This window comes from Ictalurus furcatus, chromosome 26 (genome assembly GCF_023375685.1).
Source record: "Ictalurus furcatus strain D&B chromosome 26, Billie_1.0, whole genome shotgun sequence".
Classification (NCBI taxonomy): Eukaryota; Metazoa; Chordata; class Actinopteri; order Siluriformes; family Ictaluridae; genus Ictalurus; species Ictalurus furcatus.
This window is the reverse complement of record NC_071280.1, coordinates 18,535,697-18,559,652: the sequence shown is the minus strand read 5'-3', so window position 1 is coordinate 18,559,652 and position 23,956 is coordinate 18,535,697. Positions and strand designations below refer to the sequence as shown.

General features: G+C 42.0%; 1 protein-coding gene across 1 annotated transcript in view; it reads left to right on the top strand.

The window, feature by feature from the left end:
- Positions 1-16,391, top strand: part of LOC128602411 (complement C3) — a 28,932-nt gene extending 12,541 nt beyond the window's left edge. The window contains exons 20-41 of the mRNA XM_053616186.1: positions 29-168; positions 580-786; positions 1,049-1,112; positions 1,224-1,310; positions 2,254-2,457; positions 3,162-3,237; positions 3,333-3,492; positions 3,610-3,705; positions 3,801-3,951; positions 4,029-4,192; positions 4,565-4,723; positions 6,485-6,544; positions 6,645-6,735; positions 6,856-6,904; positions 7,077-7,167; positions 7,297-7,386; positions 7,475-7,580; positions 7,665-7,760; positions 13,120-13,200; positions 13,401-13,484; positions 15,776-15,911; positions 16,067-16,391. Of these exons, the coding sequence (XP_053472161.1) occupies positions 29-168; positions 580-786; positions 1,049-1,112; positions 1,224-1,310; positions 2,254-2,457; positions 3,162-3,237; positions 3,333-3,492; positions 3,610-3,705; positions 3,801-3,951; positions 4,029-4,192; positions 4,565-4,723; positions 6,485-6,544; positions 6,645-6,735; positions 6,856-6,904; positions 7,077-7,167; positions 7,297-7,386; positions 7,475-7,580; positions 7,665-7,760; positions 13,120-13,200; positions 13,401-13,484; positions 15,776-15,911; positions 16,067-16,208 (2,534 nt within the window). The 3' untranslated portion in view covers positions 16,209-16,391. The remainder of the gene's footprint in view (positions 1-28; positions 169-579; positions 787-1,048; positions 1,113-1,223; positions 1,311-2,253; positions 2,458-3,161; positions 3,238-3,332; positions 3,493-3,609; positions 3,706-3,800; positions 3,952-4,028; positions 4,193-4,564; positions 4,724-6,484; positions 6,545-6,644; positions 6,736-6,855; positions 6,905-7,076; positions 7,168-7,296; positions 7,387-7,474; positions 7,581-7,664; positions 7,761-13,119; positions 13,201-13,400; positions 13,485-15,775; positions 15,912-16,066) is intronic.
- The last annotated feature ends 7,565 nt before the right edge of the window (positions 16,392-23,956 follow it).

The following is a 23,956-nucleotide window of genomic DNA, read 5'->3' as shown; positions in this document are numbered from 1 at the left end:
TAAAACACACATTTCTCTTTCCATATAGGAATCTGTGTGGCTGATCCCTATGAAATAACAGTGGCAAAAGACTTCTTTATAGATCTCAAGTTGCCTTACTCGGCAGTACGCAATGAACAACTAGAAATCAAGGCTATTCTTTATAACTTCTCCAATAAGAAACAGAAGGTATTTTTTTCTAGCATTTGCAATTCTACATTAAACATATGGTTCAGTTCACAACAACAGTGTGGTGGTATGCAGGTTCTCTTGTTTCTTCCTACCTCACAATAACATGCCCAGCAGGTTGATTGGCTATGCTAAATTGCATTCATATGTTCACAGTGCCCTGTGATGGTTTAGCATCATATTCAGGGTCTAGTTCTGCTCATGCCCCCAGTGCACCTGAGACAGACTCTGGATCCACTGCCACCCTGACCGGCTGAAACCGTTTACTGAAGACATACGAATGAAATTGTTTCAGTTCAGCCACTTAGTCCACTTCACTACTCACACTCATGCCTGCTTCACAATAGGTTACCGTAATCCCTGCTTTGTCCTGATGCTGAGGACATCTTTCTGACTTCCTGTGCCCACCAGGTACGTGTGGAATTCTTTGAGACGGAGCATGTTTGCAGCGCAGCCAGCAAAAAGAGCAAATACCGTCTCACAGTTAACATTGACCCCAAGTCCACAAGAGCCATCCCATATGTGATTATTCCCATGGAAATAGGGCTCCACGATATAGAGGTGCAGGCTGCAACTGCAACACTTCATGATGGAGTAAGGAAAAAACTGAAGGTTGTGGTGAGTATCAGCAGATTATATATACATTTTTTTTCCCATACAGCATTAGTAAAAACCCTTAACAGGATGTGGGTTGCATTTTAAAGGATTATATGTAGCTGAAAAAAACAAACAAAGGAATGCATGAACATTATTATAGATGTTGTGAAAGTCTTCACAAACATTTGTTAACATACCGTGTTAAATGAAATGAAATGCAATGCTTAGATTAAGATAAGGTCCATAAACATAAGATCTGAAATATTTTTTTGTACTTGCTCAGTCTGAAGGTGTCCTAACTGAACTCCCAGAACAAAATTTGGAACTAAATCCTTCTCGAGTACCTGGTGAGATTTTCTGTGTTTTATACCTACAAAAGAAAAAACATCTATTCTGCACATACAGGCTTTCCATTTTTAGTTTAAAAACACTTTCTGTGTTTTTTTTTGGAATAAAAGGTGGTGTTCAAGTTCTGCATTTGAAGACTGATGTACCAAATGGACAAGTTCCAAACACTCCTGCACAAACTTACATCACTGTGGCTGGTAAGAAGAAACTCAACATATCAATATAAGCCAGTATGGACCAATACAGGTCCAGGACAGTAGTACTGGAGGTTCGGTAGACCATGCTGACTACTTGAAGAAATGTTAGTTGGATGGACTTTAAAATCAGGCTGAAGTCACTGATCAGCATTCTCGTGTAAATGTTTTTCTTGTCCAGATGTATCAGGGCCAGGTAAAGAGCAGAGGATAAATTAGTACCTTCGTTTGACTGGTCGGGGCAATGTGCATGCTAGAAAGGATGGCAGAACTTTGCCTAAAAAGCTTTGCCTAAAAAGCTTGCCATTAAACTGGACCATTATGGGGGTTGACCAGGGGCTCTTCAAAAGTGCAGATGATTCCCGTTTTGGTAATGGTACAGTTTCATCATGACAAATGTGATCATATGATCAGCACACGCATATATTTATTGAGTCATACTCTTCTTTTTTTTGTAATACCAACTTAAGTGTGTGTACTGCCACCTATTGTGTAAGTAGACTAGTTATGTATGACAATTTAAAAAATCCTATCAAATGCAATCCTTGAGACGGCACCTGGTCTGGCCCATCAGATTTTTTATTTTTTATTGGGTTGGGCAGTGCCATCCCTGAGATACACACCAACATTACTCCTGCCCCCAACCACCCCCACCCACCCCGAAGAAAAAACTACTAATTATAGAACAATGGTAGAAAGAGGGGGTCAAGTAATAGGTTCTCCAAATCTCAATTCTCTTCTCCTTTCTCCTGTTTCCACCTGTTCTCACCAAACACTCATAGTCCAACACCCATGATCATTTTGTAACCGTATCCTTTTGTATTTTACCTTCTTTCCTTGTAAGGCCACAGGTAGCCAGTTTAATACATAATAATGTTAACCACATCAGTGATTACCTGCTTATCAACCCTAACAATCATCTTACTATTCATATATTTACCTGCAGGTCAGGAGGTGAGTCAGACAATCGAGCAGGCCATCAGTGGAAACTTCATGGGGAAACTAATCGTACAGCCCCATGGCTGTGGCGAGCAAACCATGATCTATATGACATTGCCTGTTATTGCCACACACTACTTGGATACCACCAAGCAGTGGGAAGGAGTTGGCGTGCAACGACGTAGTGAGGCTATCCAGCACATACAGACAGGTGAGAAGACTCTTCCCAAAACAGTATACAGCAAATTTATAAGGTTTAGTAAGGACACAAATGTGCCAGATAAAAAGTATAACACACAGTAACACGCCATTTTGCTCATGAAGCATTTCTCATTATCTGTCATATTTCACAAGTTATCCTATGGTGTAAAGTTTCACCAGAGCTGCAAACAACCAGAGCAGCAAGCTGAAAAAAAATCTCGGAGACAAGCTGGAGGCATTTCTTGTGAAATTGCCTTCCCTGAATTAAAGAGCTGTATAGACCTCGTCCCTTCCTCTTCCTCTTCCTCCTCTTCCTCCTCCAGTCCAGCTCTGCTTAGCAAAATTTGTCTCAGAAATATTTCTCCTGTCTTTTTTTTAATTGCACAATTCTCTCTGGTACAGTACGTGCCCTAACAGGACAATGAGTTGAAAATAAGCTATAGAAAATTACATCCTGGACCTGTGAGGCATTAATGCTACCTGCTGAGCCACTGGACCATGCTAGAAGATAGGGGTCTAGCTTTATTTTATTGGGTAGATAGTGTTTAAGAGTGTGCCCAGAGTGTGTCAGTATTGTCTGGATCCACAGCTTAGATCTACTAAAGTGTTGGTGCCTTTAGTTTAAGAGTTTTTTGAGGAGCTTTTAATAAAATGGTTGAAAGTTTGGAACTGGTAAGACAAAGAAAATGATCCTTCTTTCTCTCCCTCTCTTAGGATATGCACGAGAACTTACATTCCGTAAACCTGATGGTTCCTACGCTGCATGGATAAATACACCTAGCAGCACATGGTAAGAGACCAATCTAATTTTGCGTACTTTATCAATTTTGACACATCATTCAATCCTAGGTCATATTTTGACCGCTTGCCTTCTCTGTGGTAAAGGTTGACGGCATACGTGGCCAAAGTCTTTTCTCTGGCCAGTGACCTCATTAGCATAGATGAAAATGTTCTCTGCGGTTCCATCAAGTGGTTGATTCTAAATGCACAGATGCCAGACGGCGAGTTTAAAGAAAGTGCTCCAGTGTATCATGCCGAGATGGTCGTAAGTTGAGCTTAGATTTATTTTCCATCTGACGTTAGTGACATCTACAATTAACCTCAAATCTACTATTTTTGTGAAGTCTGGTTTACCTCTAAAGACTTTTCTGTGCGATTCCAGGGTGGTGTACGAGGTAAGGATGCTGACGCCTCTCTGACAGCGTTCGTCCTGATTGCCCTGCAAGAAGCAAACCATCTTTGTGGCAAATTAGTCGGAGTATGTCAACTTATATCTGCATATATAATAGGTGAAAATGATCAAACATGTACCCCAGCTTTTGTATAATTCTGCTCTTTCTTTCTGTCATTTAGAGTCTTCCAGAGTCTTCCAAGAAAGCCATTGCATATTTGGAACGTAGGCTCCCCTCTTTGACCAATCAGTATGCAGTTGCTATATCTTCCTATGCCTTGGCCAACGCTGGCAATTTTAACAGAGATCGCCTGCTGCAGTTCTCCTCTGAAGGTCAGGATCGCTTAAATTCAAATGAATTCAACCCTCTAGGAAGCGCTTTTTCATTTCTTTGTATATCTTGTGCACAGACGGTGCATACTGGCAAGTTTCTGGAGGACATCACTTCTCCCTGGAGGCAACAGCATATGCTGTGCTGGCTCTAGTAAAAGCAAAGGAGTTTGATGCAGCAGGAAAAGCTGTTAATTGGCTCAATAGGCAGAGCAGTCCATATGGGGGTCATGGCACCACCCAGGTAAGTTGAGAAGTTTTTCTTTCCTTTTTTAACTTGACTGAACATGCTGGACAGCTGGCTTATTTGGTTTGTTTGCTTAAAATCGAAGGCGTCTTTGAAGTAATACTCTATATTTTCTGTCTGGATCTGTAACATTACTGGGGTTGTGCATGTCACCTTCGATGTAGAAGAAAGTGAAAGTAACGATTTAATTTTCAAAATTCGGTCCAGTGTATAAACATTGTTGTTGTTGTTTTTTTAAAGAATTGATTTTACTAACATCCTTTGGTCATTATAAATGTAAATCAAATTCTTTCAGTTAAAAAGAGTTGACAGAAAGTTATTTCAATCTGAGATTGTACTGAAGTATCTCTGCTTTTACATGTCACCTAGGCAACCATCATTGTGTTCCAAGCAGTGGCTGAGTACTATAAGCAAATAAGGGCTGGTCAGAATGCAGACTTGGATGTGGAAGTGAGCGTGAGTGGACGAACACGTGCCATCAGATGGACTTTCACCAGGAACAATGCACATCTCACACGTTCAGACAAGGTTATTTTCCGTCCAAAGAAAACTAGTTCTATTGTTTTACTGTTCTAAAATATTCTTAAAAAGCATTTCATAAGCATGGTGCTGCTGGATCACAATAAAGTCCAAAACAGGCAGTGCTAGCTAGCTCACTGTCTAATGTTAGCATGCTAAAGAAAAGACTAGCTCTTGCTAAAGGATGAAGGTTTTGCTCTCTGATACTCTGTGATATGACTGTGATGTGCATGTTGAACAAACAGTCATAAAAATTTGATAATACAGAAACCTTGGTAACGCAGTGGCTATAAAGTCTACACACCCCGGTTAAAATGGCAGGTTTTTTGTGTTGTAAAAAAGAAAAATAGAAACTAAGTTAAAACACGTGAGAATCATTTTCACCTTTATTGTGAAATTGCAACATATAAAAATTAAGTGACAAACATGAAAGCTGGGTATTGGAAGTTTTTATTTTTTTCCCCCTAAAACATTTCTCGTTAAGTGTGTGCGCTCTTTTAATATTGGGACTGTGACAGTGTTCAGAATGAGCCAATAACATTCAAACTCATGTTAAACTAGTGTACACCTGCCATCAATTAAAGTGACTGATTACCCCCAAATAAAGTCCGGTTCTTCCAGTAGGATTTTCCTGACATCTTCTTGGTAACATCCAACTGGAAAAGCCATGGGCCACAAAGAGCTTATAAAGTAGTTACGGGATCTCATTGTTGAAAGATATCAATCAGGAGAGGGTTATAAAAAAAATTTCCAAGGCATTGGATTTACCATGGAACACTGTAAAGACAATAATCACCAAGTGGAGAAAATATGGCACGACAGTGACACTACTAATAACAGGACGTCCCTCTAAAATTAAGGAGAAGATCAGGAGAAAACCAGTCATGGAGGCCGACAGCAACATTAAAATGAATGCAGCAATTTCTGGCAAGTACTGGTTGCTCCATACATGTGATGACGATCTCCTGAATTCTTCATATGTACGAGGTTCGGCAGTAAGATGGAAGCCTTTTTTTAACCAAGAACAAAACAAATTATCCAAGCCCGGATAAAGTTTGCAAAACAAATAAATAAAATAAATAAATAAATAAAATAATAAAATCTCCCAAAACCATGTGGAGTAATATGTTTTATGTTATGTTATGGTCTGATGTGACTAAAGTTTTACTTTTTTGCCCATAATACCAAAAGATATGTTTGGCGCAAAATTTTGGCACTAAACCTTAAGGCTTCTGCGGAAAAACGAAGAAGAGGAATATTTTTTACTTTAATATCTAGGTTACAATTTCACAATAACGGTAGAAGAGGTTCTGACGAGATTCATAGTAGTTTCATTGGGGTTTTTTTTTTGTTGTTGTTGTTGTTTTTACTTCACAAAAACCCGCCATTTTAACAGGTGTGTATACTTTAAATATCCACTGTACATACACACAACCCACATACTACAGTCTAAATAGTATCAGTTCACCAATAATATTTATACTATTTTAGGCATCCTATGTAGTGTGCAGAATGTGGTTTGGGACACGCCCTGAATCCTCCTTGAATGTGTATTAATTGCCTCTCAGTCATCAGATTCCTCCACGACGTGGAGAAGAGCACAGCTCGACCTACGTTAAAAAATGTTCTTCCACCTGTCCGTCACAATAGCCTTATCTACGAGAGGGCAAAATTACTAAATGTTTACATTCTGCAGCTTTAAGATTTCTGTCCATATTGTAGTAAAATATATACACTGAGTAGAAGATTTCTGTGCCTGGACTTTTACAGGTTCAGCTCAAGCAAGAGTTTAATATTACTGCTAAGGGAACTGGTGCTGGAGTTCTCAAAGTGAGTATTCATGGAAATACAAACTACAAAGGGACTACAACGTCCTTTGTTTTTGTATTTGTATTTATTCCAAAAAAAAATAATTCCTCTTTTTTTATAGGTAGTGACACTTTATTATGCTAGACCCATAGAAAAGAAGAGCGACTGCACAAAGTATGATCTTAAAGTTGAATTGAAAAGAGAACGATTGGGTGAGGGTTACCGCATGTTTAATCCCTGCTTTCGACTCATTTCCATCAACTATTTTTGTTATTGAGATATTTTAAATATCCCTGCTATAATGTTTTTCTGCTCTAATATTTATCTCTCAGTATCGTATCCAGATGCCCTAGAAAGTTACGAGGTCATCATTGACGTTCTGTGAGTATTATTTCAAAACAAAGGGCATGTAGATCTACGCAATTATTAGCTTATTTTTCATTTTGATTCTTAATTCAGTTCTGTTATGAAGAAATTCAAACGTATTAATATTAAACAGTTAATTGCAGATTTTCAGAATGAACCTTTCTCCCTTTTTAATACGTCGATCCAGCTTTAAGGATCCGAACCGAGATGCCACTATGACCATTCTGGATATCGGCTTGCTGACAGGATTTGTGGTGGATGAAAAAGATCTTACGGATGTAAGCTGAAATCTGCCAGATACTTACAGATAGTTCTGGCCTTGTGAGAATAATTTCTGTACAATAAGCATTAGAAATATTTTCACAGAAGGCAGTGTCTGACAATGTTTTTACACTTTTTAATATCAGCTAACCAGTGGGAGGGACAAATACATACAGAAGTTTGAGATGGACAAGCAGCTTTCAGAACGAGGCTCCCTCATTATTTACGTAGATAAGGTACATTTAACAGGTTTTTTTTTAATATTTGAAGTATTAAAATGGTGGTTAAAGCTGCTCTGTTGAAGCTGATTTGCTTTCTTGTCAGGTATCGCACACCGTGCCAGACAGGATTGCTTTCAGAGTGCACAAGATAACCAGTGTAGCTTTGCTTCAACCTGCGGCTGTCAGTGTGTACGAGTATTACTCTCCAGGTAAACAGTGTGCGCACACCCATACACATACACCCACACACCCAACCACACCCACACCCACATGAACCCTTGTGATCTTTGTAGGGGAACGTTGTGTGAAGTTCTACCATCCTGTAAAGAAAGATGGAGCCCTGAACAGATTGTGCAGTGACCAGCAGGATCTGTGCCAGTGTGCTGAAGGTACACGTGTTTACAGCTGACGAATACAATCAATAAAATCTAATGGACTCTGTAATAATATATCTGGAATTCTGGAGAAATTATTAAACTTTTATTAAATTATTAATTATATATATATATATATATATATATATATATATATATATATATATATATATATAAAATATAGTAGGGAAACTAGCCAGCAGTGGGTGGAGCACAGACACACGGGAGGCGGTTTTAGTGTTGTCGAGTAGGATCTTTATTCAGGACTGCCTGGAGGGTGTGAGTGAGTGCGAGTGTGTGCATGTGTGCTTGCATGTGGGTGTGAAATCGTGTGGTGAGGGGTTCAGTTATCTGCGGGGTTGCCGGAGTTGCGCCGGGGCTTTCCTGAGCGACTGGGGTTCCTCTCGGCCATCAGACAACGCCGCGTTTGCAGCTAGGCGGCGGAGTCTTCACTCGGGTCTGAATTGTCTGGACTAAAAAAACACACACAACGCCGATTAGTAACAGCACATGCAATGCCGATAGCACTGATAACAGACATGAAGCCATGCGCTCATGTATTGTGAGAGGTCTCTCTCTTTTTGAGCGGAACAGCGGCCTTTTATACTCTCCCCACGTCTGCTGGATGGTGGAATTCTCCCGTGCTGCACGCCATTCATTGGCCGAGGGTGTAGTGGGGCGTGGTCTGTCACCAGGACGAAGTGCCGACCGGCCAGGTAATATCGTAGCTCTTTGATGGCCCATTTTATCGCCAGGGCCTCTCTTTCCACGGCTGCATATTTCTTCTCAGTGGGGGACAACTTCCGACTGATGTAGAGGACCGGGTGTTCCTCTTCGTCGAAAGTATGTGAGAGAACTGCGCCCAGCCCGGATTCGGATGCATCTGTGTGCACGGTGAATGGAAGGGTGAAGTCTGGGTTGCGTAGCACTGGAGTGCTGGTGAGGGCTTCTTTCAGGGCTTGGAAGGCCCTTTCTGCTTCAGCTGACCACCCGGTCCGACTGGCCCTTTTTCGTGAGATCTGAGAGGAGGGAGGCTACAGGGGAGATGTTAGGCACAAATCGGCGGTAGTACCCCGCCAACCACAAAAAGGCACGTACCTGTTTGCCTCAATTTACTGCCTCAATTTTCTTCATCTGGGGCTTTAGTAGGCCCCGGCCGATACGGTACCCGAGGTACTGTGCCTCCGTTAGCCCCAAGTGGCACTTTTTGGGGTTGGCTGTCAGCCTGGCCTTCCAGAGCTCCTTAAGGACCTCCCCCAGGTGGAACAGGTGGTCCGACCACGTGGAGGAGTAGATAACCACATCGTCCAGGTAGGCAGCTGCAAAGGGACGATGTGGTTGTCCACTCCTCCACATGGTCGGACCACCTGTTCCACCTGGGGGAGGTGGTCCGACCACATGGAGGAGTGGATAACCACATCGTCCCTTCGCAGCTGCCTAGCTGGACGATGTGGTTATCTACTGCCAGGAACCCGGTACTGCCAGTGGATGCTCGCCGTGCTGAAGGCCGTCTTCGGTCTTGCCTCTGGGGCCAGGCCACTTGCCAGTATCCTTTGGTTAGGTCCATGTTGGATATGAATCGGGCACTCCCCAGTCGCTCCACTAGGTCATCCACCCGGGGGAGGGGATAGCTGTCAAATTCTGAGACCTGGTTCAGCTTCCGGAAGTCATTGCATAGCCGCATACTTCTGTCGGGTTTCGGTACAACTACGATGGGTCTGGACCAGGGGCTATTGGATTCCTTGATGATATTGTCTCGCAGCATTCTGCCGATCTCCTCCTCGATAGCCTGGCGGCGGGCCTCCAGGACACGATAGGGCTGCTGTCGCACCACCACTCCCGGCTGGGTCTTGATTTTGTGGTGGACCAAGTGCGTCATCCCTGGGGAGGTAGAGAACACATCCGTGAATTGACCCACCAACTCTGATAACTCCTGTCTTTGCCCGGGAGTGAGCTCTTCACCCAGCTGGACCAAGGTACCCTCATCATGACCTGTGTCTTGGGTCGCAAACGCAGACACTACTGGTGTTGGCTCTACCCACTTCTTTAGCAGGTTTACGTGGTATGTTTGTGTCTCCGCTCGCTTACTGGGCTGTTGGTTGTGTTGTGCGGTCATACACTCGTTTCTGCTCCTCCTGGGCGGCTCTCATATGCTCCTGGATGATCAGAGCCACTCGGTCAATCTTCTCCTGCATCTCCTGCATGTACTCAATGACCGAGCGGAATGGGGAGGGCATTCCTCCCAGGCTTCCCGGGCCACGTCCAGCAGCCCTCGGGGTTGCCGTTCGAAGAGGAGTTCGAAGGGGGTAAAGCCCATGGAGGCTTGGGGGCACTCCCAGATGGCAAAGAGGACGTAGGGTAGGAGAAGGTCCCAGTTTCTCCCTTCCTCGTTTACCACCCTCCGTAGCATCTGCTTCAAGGTCTGGTTGAACCTCTCGACAAGCCCATCGGTCTCGGGGTGGTAGACGGACGCCTTTAGGTGCTTAATCTGCAACAGCCGACACAGATCAGACATTAGTTTGGAGACAAAAGGCGTACCTTGGTCGGCTAAGATGTCCTTTGGTATCCCTAGGTGGCTGAAGAGGAGCATCAGCTCTTTTGCAATATTATGGGAGGTGGCTTTGCGGAGTGGCATCACCTCTGGGTATCGGGTGGCGTAATCCAGGATAACGAGTATCTGCTCGTGACCCTGGGCGGATTTGGGGAGTGGCCCCATGAGGTCCATGCCAACCCTCTTGAAGGGGACGCCTATGATGGGCAGAGGAATAAGGGGAGCCGGCGGGGGCCTTCGTGGGGCGGTGCGCTGGCACTGGGGGCACTGTTGGCAAAAGCCCCTGACCTCTGCATCCATCCCCGGCCAGACAAAGCAGTCTTTTAGCTTTTCTAGGGTGTTTCATGCTCCCAAGTGGCCACCGAGTGGATGGGTGTTGGCCAGGTGCATCAGCATCTGTGTCTTCATCTTGGGGACTACCAGGAGGTCCACGATCTCCCCTTGTCGGCTGGCCCATTGGTATAGGAGACCACCCCTAATGAGGAAGTAGGGGAGCCTCTGGTTTGGGCTCTGGTTGACCCATTCTATCTGAAGCACTTGTGCCCAACAGCGTTTCAGGCGGTTATCCTCCTTCTGCTCCTGCCAAAAGTTCCCCTGCCAATTCACCTGTTGGAACACAGACGAGATCGGGTTAGTATGTGCATGCGGCTTACCTTCTACTGTGGCATCCCGCTTGTCTTGCTCCAAGTAGGCCTCGTGTCTCTTTCGTGTGCTGAGGCGCCCTGCTGGATTTTGGAGCTGGGCTGGCCGGGAACCCTGGCCAGTCTCTTCCCAGGAGTAGCGGCACCGGGAGGTTGGGGATGACGCCAACTAGGAGTGGCCAGGTGCCTGCTTTACCCTGGATCTGGACCTCGGCCGCTGGGATTTCCATGGAATCCCCATGGACGCAGGTTACGGTGATGGTCCCTTCCCGGCTGAGTTCTCCTGGCAGGATTGTCTGCTGGATTGTTTGACCCACACCGTCAGGGTAGGGGCTCTTGGCGGGTTTGGCATGTGGAGGGCGCACCCCGCCATCCAGGGTTTTTGGGCCTTCTTGGGTGGCCCCAGGTCCGGCTCCGTTAGCATGGGCTCGTCCCTGGGTGTCCCATAGGCAGGCAGGCTTCTGAGCCCCCCCAGGGTAGCGCTGGCAGTTGGGCCGATGGGGCAGGAATATTATGGGCAGATTGCGTGACTGCCGTCCTTCCCGGCCGAGCTCCAGGGTGGCCAAAGCGCGCTCCAGGCTGGCTAGGACTTCCTTGGCATCCCTGCTGCTTGCACTCCCACGACCTGGCATTCTGTTGGTGGCAGAGCCCTTAGAAATCGGTCCATGGCCACCTTTTCTGCCACCTCAGTGGCGGTATATATGTCAGGTTGAAGCCACCTCTTGGTTATGCGCAGAAGGGTGTCCATCTGCCCGTGTGGTTTGACCCCCGGCCGATAGTTCCACCAATGGAACTCCGCCGCCGCCTGGTGGGGGGTTCGCCCACACCACGCCAGGATCTCCTTCTTCACCTCTCCATAGTCAGCCGCTTCCTCCGGAGAGAGGGCATAGTAGGCCGTGTGCGCCTCCCCGGAGAGCAGCGGGCCGAAGGATGCATGGCCACTCGTCGCTGTCCCAACCTTCGCGGCGGGCGATGCATTCAAAGGTCTCTAGGTAGGCCTCAATGTCGTCCTCGGGGGTCAGTGGTGGAAGCAGGCATCGGACATCGCAGCCGGGATCAGGGAGAGGCGTTGCGGCTGCGGGAGTCGTTGTTTTCAGGGCCACCAGGCCTGTAGGCTGTGCGCGAGCTGCTGTGTCACGGCTTGCTGTTGGAGATTCGACTCCAGAAGGTGCTGCAGCGTGGGATCCATTTTATTTACAAAAAAAAAAAATGCACATTTTTTTTTAAGGGTGGTGTAGAGTGTGGGGCTTTAAAACAAAGGGAAAAGGGGAAGGGAAAAAAACTCTCCCCCCTTTTTTTTTTCAGGTGCATGGGTCTGTGCTCATGCCCGCATCCTCCACCAGTGTAGGGAAACTAGCCAGCCCACCCAGCTAGCACAGACACACGGGAGGCCGTTTTAGTGTTGCTGAGTAGGATCTTTATTCAGGACCGCCTGGAGGGTGTGAGTGAGTGGTGTGAGTGTGTGTGTGTGTGTGTGTGTGCGTGTGTGCTTACGTGTGGGCGTGAAATCCTGTGGTGAGGGGTTCAGTTATCTGCGGGGTTGCTGGAGTCACGTCGGGGCTTTCCTGAGCGACGGGGGTTACTCTCGGCCGTCAGGCAACGCCGCGTTTGCAGCCAGGGGGCGGAGTCTTCGCTCGGGTACGAATCGTCTGGAAGAAAAAAAACACACACAATGCCAATTAGTAACAACACACGCAATGCGATAGCACTGATAACAGACATGAAGCCACATGCACATGTACCGTGAGAGGGCTCTCTCTTTTTGAGCAGAACAGCGGCCTTTTATACTCTCCCCGATCTACTGGATGGCAGAATTCTCCCGTGCCGTGCGCCATTCATCGGCCGAGGGTGTGTTGGCGGTTCCGCCTCGCTGCCACGTGCTCTCCGGCTGTCCGAAACATTGGTGGTGCTGAAGCGGGGCTGTCTCTTCAGCACCACCGTGGCAGTGGTGGGAGGAGCGATTTTAGTTTCTTGTGCGGCGGCTGTCGGTCTGTCGTGACAGTATATATATATATATATATATATATATATATATATATATATATATATATATATATATATATATTAAATTTGATCTGATTCCAGTATCTAAATACACATATTACACAAGAGAAAAAGGTGTGCTTTTTATTTTTTACATATTTGTGTGTAAGAGAGAAATGTTTTATATTTCCTGAAACAGAAAACTGCAGTATTCAGAAGAAACAGAAAATTAATGAGCAAGACCGGGAGAAAAAAGCTTGTGAAGCCGACATGGATTACGGTGAACACTGAACTATATATATACCAGATTCAGACACAAACAAACATGCTGCCGGCACACATTCCTCACTCACTGTATTCATGTAGTGCTATAATCTATAATCTATATAATGATGTATTATGATATATATATATATATATATATATATATATATATATATATATAAACAATGCTGCTGTTTTAATGCATGTATTTTGCAGTTTATAAAGTCAAAGTATTGGGAGTGGACCAGAACCCAAACACGGATTTCTATGAAATGAAGATTGAAGAGGTCCTGAAAGAAGGTATGTTTTACTATTAATCTGAATGACAGCACATCACAGTAAATGTAATCTTAAATATTGCTTCACTCACAATAATTACGTATTAAACCAAGGTCGGGGTTCTGCTTGCTTTTAATGATATGTATACGATACACAGTGCAATGAGAGGCTGGTGTTGGAAAGACATGATCCAGCTGATGTATAGTATGAGATACCAGGAACTACCTTGTTTCACAGACATTCCACAACATTGGGCCTCATTTCTAAAATGTTTTAGTGAAGTTGTGTGTAAGTGTTTGCATAAAGTCAAACAAATGTTTGGAACTGCTGAATTTATTCGTACTTGCGTGTGCATGTTAGGTGTGTACCGATACACTCCGTGTCATCATTTGATTTGATTCACAATTCTGGCTTCATGATTTTTATTCACTTCACTTATTTAGAATATTACAGTCCGAACAAAATTTGAATGAAGACAAATTAATAAAAAAAAAATTATTCTAACCTGGGAAACATATTGAGCTCCGTGGCAGAAATAGAGCTCCAAAGTTGGCTAAAATGTCCGCTTTACTCGTCCCTTGTCGTTGTTTGAAAGCTTCTGAAGAGTTCTTTTAAACCGTTATAACAGGGTCCTTGAACCATATAACGTATAATGCATGTTGGTTCTTGCAAACCTGAGCTATCAGGCTATCAGACTTCATAAATGCAGATCTCGTAGGCTCTCCACAAAAGAACGCGATTACGTGACCAGTGTGCTCTCTGTATATTTTAACTCTATGGGTTGTGCAGATTGGGGCCTCTGGCATTCAAACAGTGCAAATGCATTCCATACGTAATCAGTAGAATGCTGATTTCCACAATGTGAACTGCACATTTCCACGATGCACATCATCACATTTTTGCAGCCTAGTGTATGCTGCAGAACGACAATTACCCATTAATCACCAAGCAGGAAGAACTGCGATAACTGATTGATAAAATCGATTATGAAAATCGTCTACAACCAATCTCATTTTCGATTCGTCGGTCTGAGCATGGCACGGGCAACATACCAAATTTGTGTCCCAAATGACATTTCATTTTATTTGCTGACCGCATTAAAATCAATAACAGACTCCTAGTGGGGAGGTCCAAATGATCAAAGGTTAAATGGACACAAGATGACTGCAATTCAGCTGATTTACGGTAACTCTGGTCGATTAACCCTTCACATGTCTCGGGGCAGCGTAGTCAGGGCAGGAAGATCCCTCAGGCCCAGGAACGGTTGGTACAGTCCTCCCTAAAATATGAACAAACGTGGATAATGGTCTGTATCACAGTCTGATCAAAAATGATTTAAAAAGGCAATAAAATGAATAACAGACAACACGGCTAAATACACTTTTGTTTTTTGTTTTTTACGTTTACAGGCAAATATATTTACAGAAAAGACAGCTTTAATAAATGTTTTACAAACTTTATGGTTAAAAACTATAAATTTAAACATTATACACACACACACACACACACACACACACACACACACACACACACACATATATATATATAATGTGTGTGTGTGTGTGTGTGTGTGTGTGTGTGTGTGTGTAAGTGTAAGTGTATGTATATTGTAGGGAACTTAGCCAGTGAGGGACAGAGCACAGATACACAGGAGGCCGTTTCACTGTTTCAGTGAAAATCTTTATTCACCAACGGGTTGTGAGAGAGTGTGGGTGTATGTGTGTGGAAGTGGGGGTGTGAGGTGAAGTGTTTCGTCACGGCGGGGTTGCCTAGGGCGTGCTGGGGGTTTTCCGAGTAACGGGGATCCCGTCTTGCCGTCAGGAGAATCCTCGAGTGCGGTCAGGGGGCGGTATGGGCTGCAAAACACACAGCAACAGTTATCACAGATACCTCGAGAGCCTCCTCTTCCTTACGAGCGGAGTATCGACCCTTTTATACTCTCCCGTTGCCTGCTGGATGGTGGAATTTTCCCGTGCCGTCCGCCATTCAGCAGCCGTGTATGTGTCGGCGGCCCCTCCCCGTTGCCACACGCTCTCCGGCTGTCCAAAACATCAGCTCCGCTTCAGCACCACAGCGACAGTCACGGGAGGAGCGATCTTGGTTTCTTGTGCGTCGGCCGCGGGCCTGTCACCACAATATATATATATGTGTGTGTGTAAATTTGGACAAATATTTTTAATCCTTTATAATATTGAGGTTTTTTTTGTTTGTTTTTTTTAATTGTCTGTCTATGTCTACGTCCATCCAAGTGAAGTTCCGGGAAGATTAAGTGTTACCAGACAAATTCATGTGTTTGGGGGTTTACTCTACAGGTTCTGATCCAGATGTACGTGAAAAAGTGAGGAGCTTCATGGGTCATGCTAACTGCAGAGAGTCTTTTGGATTCGAGGAAGGCAAGAGCTACCTCATCATGGGCCGAAGTGTTGACCTACCGAGGATAGACGAAAAGTATGTTAACTCATCAGCTAATCAACAAAGTCATCATGGGCTGAATTTGGTGTATAGAAGAGAGAAAACACAAAACCCATGTAGTTTTCAGCCATGCATTTTAATGACAGTATCTGTGTGATCAGACCCTCATTTCTATCGTTTGTTGTTGTCAGGCTGCAGTACATCTTGGGTGAGCAGACGTGGATTGAATACTGGCCCACAAGGGAGGAAGGTCAAACTTCTGTATACAAAGACAAATACATCGGCATCAGTGGACTGGCTCAAACCCTCACTGACTTTGGATGCACTACATAAAATGGATTTCAGTTTGTTTTTTTTTCTATACATCTTTCTAAGATTATTTTCTATTGCTGTGATGGTGAATTTACTATCGTCACTCACCTCAGCAACTATCCATCCTAACATTCATCCTATAACGTAAAAGCTTTCTGTGATTATGTAAAAGGAGAACATTGAATAAACAGTTGTGTAATGTAACCTCTTCTAGTTTGGTCTGGTTTGTAACCTTTGCCACAATGTGCTTTTCCGTATTTGTTTGTTCACAGTCACTATTAAAATAACAGTCATGCTCATACTACACAAATTTTTACAAAGTAAAATAAGTCAAAATAATGATGCATGGTGTTCATTATATTAATTAATTTAAGCACACGTACACTGATCAGCCATGACATTAAAGCCACCTGCCTAATATTGTGTAGGGGACAGAGAGAGGTTTAGTTTGTATGGTCCATATCACTAATTGGTTTTGACAGTTCTAGGTCAAAGGTTATCAGCAATTATATTTATCTTGGCAGGTCAAAGGTCATCGTCATCGATTATAATTATCTTGAGAGTTTTATAGCAAAGATAATATTACATACATTCTGCACATATGGTCTGTGCTTAGATCGATCAATCATAATTATGTTGAGAGATGTACACCAAAGATAATATTACATATGGGCTGCATTTATGTCATTATCTTAACAGTTGTCGTTAAAGGTCATTAGCAACCGTCGTTATCTTAATAGATGTCATTTTTAGGTTAAAAATGGATAATGGTTTATATAATAAAGGTTTGTTGTAATCTGTTGCGTTCCCACACACACACATACATACGCACACACACACGCACACACACACACACACACACACACACACACACACACACACAGAGAGAGAGAGAGAGGGGATACCCCCTGACCAATCAGAACAAAAGAAATTAAAATGCTTCATCCAGTAGGTGGCAGTATATTGTGGGAATAAATTTAAGACACAGGAAAACACGAGGGTAACAGAGTATGTCGTTTATTGAGGATCACTATCATACACATATTCTGGGGAGGGAATAGGTGTTGTAGGAGAATAATTTGTAGGTGAAAGGTCATATGATGTGTTTGTAGCAAAGCTACTATCATCATCAGAGGAAAGAATAAATGGGCCCTCCACAGAAGTTATGGGAAGAAGTTGAGCTTCAGTTTGAGTAGAAGCATGAACATAGGTCACCGATGGAATGATACAATAAGCGGGAGAATAAGGAAACCCGGTGGGTACAGGTGAGGAACAGAGACGTTCCAGCAGAGTTGTAACGTCGACGGCCAAATAAGCCAGTTGATGGCGTATATATATTCACCCAGGCCTGTGAGATTGAGCAGCAGAGAAAGTCCAGCTGCAGCTGGGCGTTGATCAGCAGAGAGAAAGGATGAAAATTAAATAAAACAGTAGTGGTAACACTTAAAAAATATTCACATATATACATGTACAAGCACATGCAAGGAATGTAGGAAACGGGTATCAATACATTGTCGCGAGTTCCCCTTTAAGCAGCGCGCTGTGGAGCATGTGAGCGCGCGTGCACTTTTCCCTTGTGGACAATCGTGACATTTCGACACGTGCATTTGTTTATGTTTCTGTTATGTCTCCTCCCCGTTCTGTCATTGGTTGTTGTTTCATGTGTGTCTGAATCGCCCTCAGCCGTCAGCCATTACGAGGCTGATTATGTTTGTACATATACCGCGCGCCTCCCAGCACACGGCGCGGAGTATTGAATGAGTTATAGTATCTTAGTTTAAAGTCCTTACGATAGAGAACCATAACCATGGTTCATGTTTAGGTTCGTTAGTTTGGTTCACGCTGGTTTCTCCGCCCCCAGTCCCGCGCTATAGTTCATGTTTCTTGTTTTGTTCCTCGACCCTGTATTTCCGTGACTGCGACCTTGATCCCTGCCTCGCCCCTTTATGCCTGTTTGCCGATCGCCTGAACTTTGCATGTTACTGGATTACGTTTGTGGATCACGTTTTGGATTTGTCTGCCTGTCTCTCTCTTAAATAACACTGTTCATACTGCGATTGCATCCTACCTTATCTCCGTTACGTCACGATACGTGACATACATGACATAGAGAAAGCATAAAATTGAAAAACACCCTCATACGATGTTTTGAGAAAAACACACTCACAAAAATGTTCAAGAGAAACACACATGTACTCACAGAATGTCTAAGAAGCACCAAAAAAAACATATAAGCATACTTAGAATTAGAGAAGAAATATGTGTGACATTAAGCAATAATAAAAACATATCTCACCCATAATGAAGAAGTGATGAAAATATCCAAATTGTTCAGGACAACGGGTGGTGAGATGCGCACAGCTCGATTACCGGAAGTGGGAATAGCAGTAAGGGCACTGGAAAATGTTTAAGATACCCAAAAGAAAAACATGAAGATAAGGGGATATCCAATGGCTGAAAATGTGCTTTAAGGGGATTTCACAATGAGAAAAAGTCGTTCTAATGGTATTTTAGAATCCAATAAGTAGTTTCTAAGGAGAATCAAAAAAAGACCTTAATAAAGTATATGGGGATTCCAAAAGAATGAGATAATTGGGCGTAACCTAAAGATAAGACTGCATAAATAGGGCATTGAATTTGTGCTTAGATTCAGATCACTTTTGGGACGTCTCACGAGGGGATCTCATGTTGTATTTTGAACAAAAAACTGGATTTTTGCTTCTCTCATCTATCTTGTTTGTGGCTTCATTTTGATCAGTAAATTGAGGATTATTGTATTGATTAACTAGAGGAAATTCAGCAACCTAGTCATTTTAGATACGACAATATACACCATAAGTTTATAGAAGAAGAAGAAGACCACACCCACCCTCTTGATTTAAAATACTCTGTACTTACAACACAACGTGTATGAGCTTTCAACATGGCTTGCCCTAATGCACTGAAAAAAGTTCACTCTTTTTTGGGAAGATTAGGAAAAAATTTAGACCATGAAAAGATTCAATATTGGGTAATGTCAAACGGTTGTAAAGCCGGATTTTGTTTCGATGCAGAAAAAGGAGACGTTGTGCTTTTCTAGGTCCTTTCACCGGATGAAATGCTAACTTGTGGTTCTGTCCTTCGAGTGAGTTATATCTGTTTTTCCTCTTTGAGACACCTATAAGCTCCGTTATAAATGCATGCGCTGACTATAGCTTCATTAATCTGATAAAACACTGAGTCCAGCGACTAGGCCCAAAAAAAATTTGTGATAAATAAAGTTGCTGAGTCAGGCGGCTATAAAAATAAATAAATGAAATCGCTGGAGTCCAGTGATTACACATGAATCTGTTTAAATAATAAGTTCATAGCTAATTGAGTATTATCTGTAGTACATGTATACTTTAAAACCGAATCTGGTGTTTAGACATAAGGTTGATAACTATTTAGGTTAAAGATAATATTACATGCGTTCTGCACATATGGTCTGCACTTAGATCCGTACGTTCATTGTGCATTCCACAAGTACATACACGCATATGCCCTTGTCTATAAAAGGCTAACACTCCGTACAGTTTGGAAAATCGGCAAAGGAAGGAAAGAATTTCCAGACTCTATCCTTCAAAACCTCCAGACACTATGGATTTCTCAGCAGGTAAGGAGATGTATTTAAAACAATTACAATAGAATGTTTATGTAATTATCCAATTGATATTGATATTGATATAACCCTAACCCTAACCTTTCTGAGTACAACAATCATTATCCTTATCCGGTCATTATGTAATCTAGTACAAGACTATATCTAAAATTTTAATCTTCAATACACTTATATTACAGAGCAAGACCGAACTAAGTTCATATGATTGTAGTGTCTAGGATAATGAATCAAACGAATGCGAGTCTACTAGGTAATTAAAAATTGTCTCTTAAATCTGTGGAGTGAGCTAAAAAGTAACTGTTAAGTTACTAAAAGTATATTTTATTTGTTTTACTGTTTTTAGACAACAGCATTATGATTATTTCTGACAACGAGTTTCCTGAGACATCCGCTCCAAGCCTTTTGAATCTGAGCTCTACTCGTAAGTCATAACATAAAATTATGAATGTTTCATGCTGTAAAGTCTTTCATATGCATTTATATTTTGTTTGTGTCATATTCAGAAGTTGAAGACATTGTGACTATCAGTGATGATGGTGAAAATTCAGGTGAGTTGACGTATATTTTACCTTCTATTTGCCCCCAGCGCAAAAAAAAGCTCTCTCACATGTTCTGTGACTTATAGATACAAGTGATTTTGACAATGGTGGTGCTATAGAAGAACAAGAGGAATTCAACTCGGAAGCCAACATTCAACTCGACCTCGAATTACAGGAGATCTTCACAGTGTGACTTGAATTCTTCCGAGTAAAGACTGATTTATTAGAAAACTATGGACACCTTGATAATACATTTGAATCTGATCGAGGTACAGAATTTGTCCCTTTACTGTACAACATACTTGAAAATTTGAATAGATGACTCACAGTGAACATAAAGTTGATTAGAAAATTGTATGATACAGAGACTAAAAAAATGAGAACCGAAAATACTCCATTACCTTATGATTTCTGTTATGATGGAAACCAGAGTTCTTCAAATGGTCTGTTATATCATGATCTGTATACAACCCTGAACCCATGCTTAACTGATGCGATCAACCAGCTGAATGAAAGTTTAATTCCATCACACCAGGTTGTTAGTCAGAGACCTAATCAGAGTCCAAATTACAATGTATCAAACACACCAGTGATGCCATACGACATATTTTCTGAATTAAATCAATGTCTGCTACAGTTACAAATTAACCTAAATGAACACGGTCATTTAGTTCAATTAAACCCTGATCTAATCGATGCAGTCAACCAGTTCAATTAAAATTTAAGATCGTCAGACCAGAGCAATACTCAAAATGAAAATCCCAACCGAAATTCCAGTCAAACTGTATCAAGCATGCCGGTGATGTCGTGACAAGATAAATCCTTGTTTAATAGATGCAGTGAATCAACTCAATGAAAATATGGCATTATCTCCCTATCACAATATCATCTCAACTCCAGAAATCGCTCAGGAACCTACACCTTTATCTTCTCATGATATGCTATACGAACTTAAAGTCTTATGAGGATAAATGACAGTCTGGTCAACTTAATTGAAACCCCTGCCAATATTCCACAAAATTCAGAAAATGATAATGAGTACAATGGAAAACATGGAATCACCTGATATCCAAGATTCGCAAGATGGTGATGGGTTAGAGCCTAATATCCAAGATTTGCAAGATGGTGATGGGTTAGAGCCTAATATTACAATAATTAATCATGAAAGATTCAACAACACTGAGATTAGGAGAAGAGTGAATTTTTTTTCTTTGATTGCTAATGTCGACAGTATTGCAGATTTTTATAATTATGTTTTAGAGATTTTAAACAGTGTGATTGAAATCTCTAGCAATTTCATTTCTGCTGAGGATGTCGTCACCATTGAAATCAGAGGTGATACGATCAGTGTTTCATCACGCGTTCAATTAGTCAGCGGTGTCATCGATTTACATTCTTTTCTGACAATGCTCGAAAATGCAATTCAGAGTAAACGTGAATTTTTTTTACGGATAATACCCTTGAAATAGTCGTCCAGATCGTCCAACCACCTTGGGGTGGTGCAATTAGAAGGAAAATAGGCCATATATTCAATTCAGAAACCATACAGAAGAAAATTAAGCATCCATACATTTTTCACAACAGAGACAAGATGTGTCTTGCCTTGTGCGTTACCCAACTTTTGAATCGTGAAAAAAATGATTTTGAAACCGAACAAATTGCTAGAAAATTACAACATGATATGGGTTTATCCATAAATACCGTGGTCAGCTTCACTGATGTATCAAGATTTGAGAGACATTTGAATTGTAAAATCGTTCTGTCATCGGACTTTTAAGAACAAGTCATGTTTGTCATATCTACCACTCGGGGTTTGACATATTATGGACACATAAATGCTACACCGTTACATAGCTACACCGTTTGTCGCAATCCCGATTGTCACAAGCACCCTAAGAATGTAACTAAATTTCCAGAGTGTCAGATTATAGATTATATGTCAGATTATAGACTACAGATTATGTAGATCACAATACTGTTTCGACAGGCACAAAGCAAAGATTCAGTTGAGCGAAGGCGAATATTCTATGTTTGAAACGGGATTCTACTGCGATAAATGTAAACGTGTGATATGGGATAAACCTACTAAACGTAAGGAACATGTGTGTGCCAATTCCAAATGCTTACTCTGTATGGCCTCGGACAAAGACACAAACTGAGCAAAAAGCAGCCAAGGACCTCACACACACAAAGTTACAAAATCTAATGAGCCTTTATTGGCAAATGCTACTTCTTTGCCGAGTATGGTTTCATGTGGGCTTTTGGGGGGGAAAGTGTCCGTTTATTAATTAAATAAGGACACTGTATAAGGATTGAGGAATAAGGATTGAGAACACTTAGACACAGTAGTGTAGTGTAGAGAGTAGTGTCTCTCTCTCTCTCTCTCTCTCTCTCTGTCTCTCTCTCTGTCTATCTGTCTCTCTCTATTTCACTCTTCTCTCTGTATCTTTGTCTGTCTGTCTGACTGTCTCTCTGTCTGTCTCTCTCTCTCTCTCTCTGTGTCACTCTCTGTCTGTCTCTCTCTCTGTCTCTCTCTCTGTCTGTCTGTCTGTCTGTCTGTCTGTCTGTCTCTCTCTCTCACACACACACACACAAATATTGTTTATAATATGAGACTGCAGCAGCAGTGAACCTGTAATTGATCAGTGTGCTAAAATGCTTGTGCACGGTGGAAATCTTCATCTTCAACACAATTTCAAATCATTAGAAAAAGTTTTAATTTGCTGACCGCATTAAAATCAATAACAGACTCCTAGTGGGGAGGTCCAAATGATCAAAGGTTAAATTGACACAAGATGGCTGCAAATCAGCTGATTTACGGTAACTCTGCTCAATTAACCCTTCACGTGTAATATAATACATAAATATTTACTCTCTCTCTCTTTCTCTCTCTCTCTCTCACACACACACACACACATACACACACACAAATATTGTTTACAATAAGAGACTGCAGCAGCAGTGAACCTGTAATTGATCAGAGTGCTAAAATGTAGTCAGTGCAGGAAGATCCCTCAGGCCCAGGAACGGTTGGTACAGTCCTCCCTAAAATATGAACAAACGTGGGTAATGGTCTGTATCACAGTCTGATCTAAAATGATTTAAAAATGCAATAAATAAATAACAGACAACACCAACACGACTAAATTGTTTTTTTTTTTTTTAACATTACAGGCAAATATATTTACAGAAAAGACAGCTTTAATAAATATTTTACAAACAGAAAAATAAATTTATTTTTAACAACTATAAAAAAAATGTTCTATAAATTTAACATACAAACAGAATACACACACACACACACACACATATATATATATATATATATATATATATATATATATATATATATATATATATATATATATATATAATAAAATACTACATTAATAAATAGTTTATAGTTTAGAAACAATAATATTTGATATAAGATGAGGAAATCTTCCCTGTAATCTGTAATTATATTTAGAAATATTGAATAAAATTTGGGGAAGTTTTCTCTTTAAAAGTATAAATGTTAGCTGCCATCAGCATGTAGGTCTTCTTACAAGTCAGCATATTTGTGTGTGTATGTGTGTGTGCGTGATGTG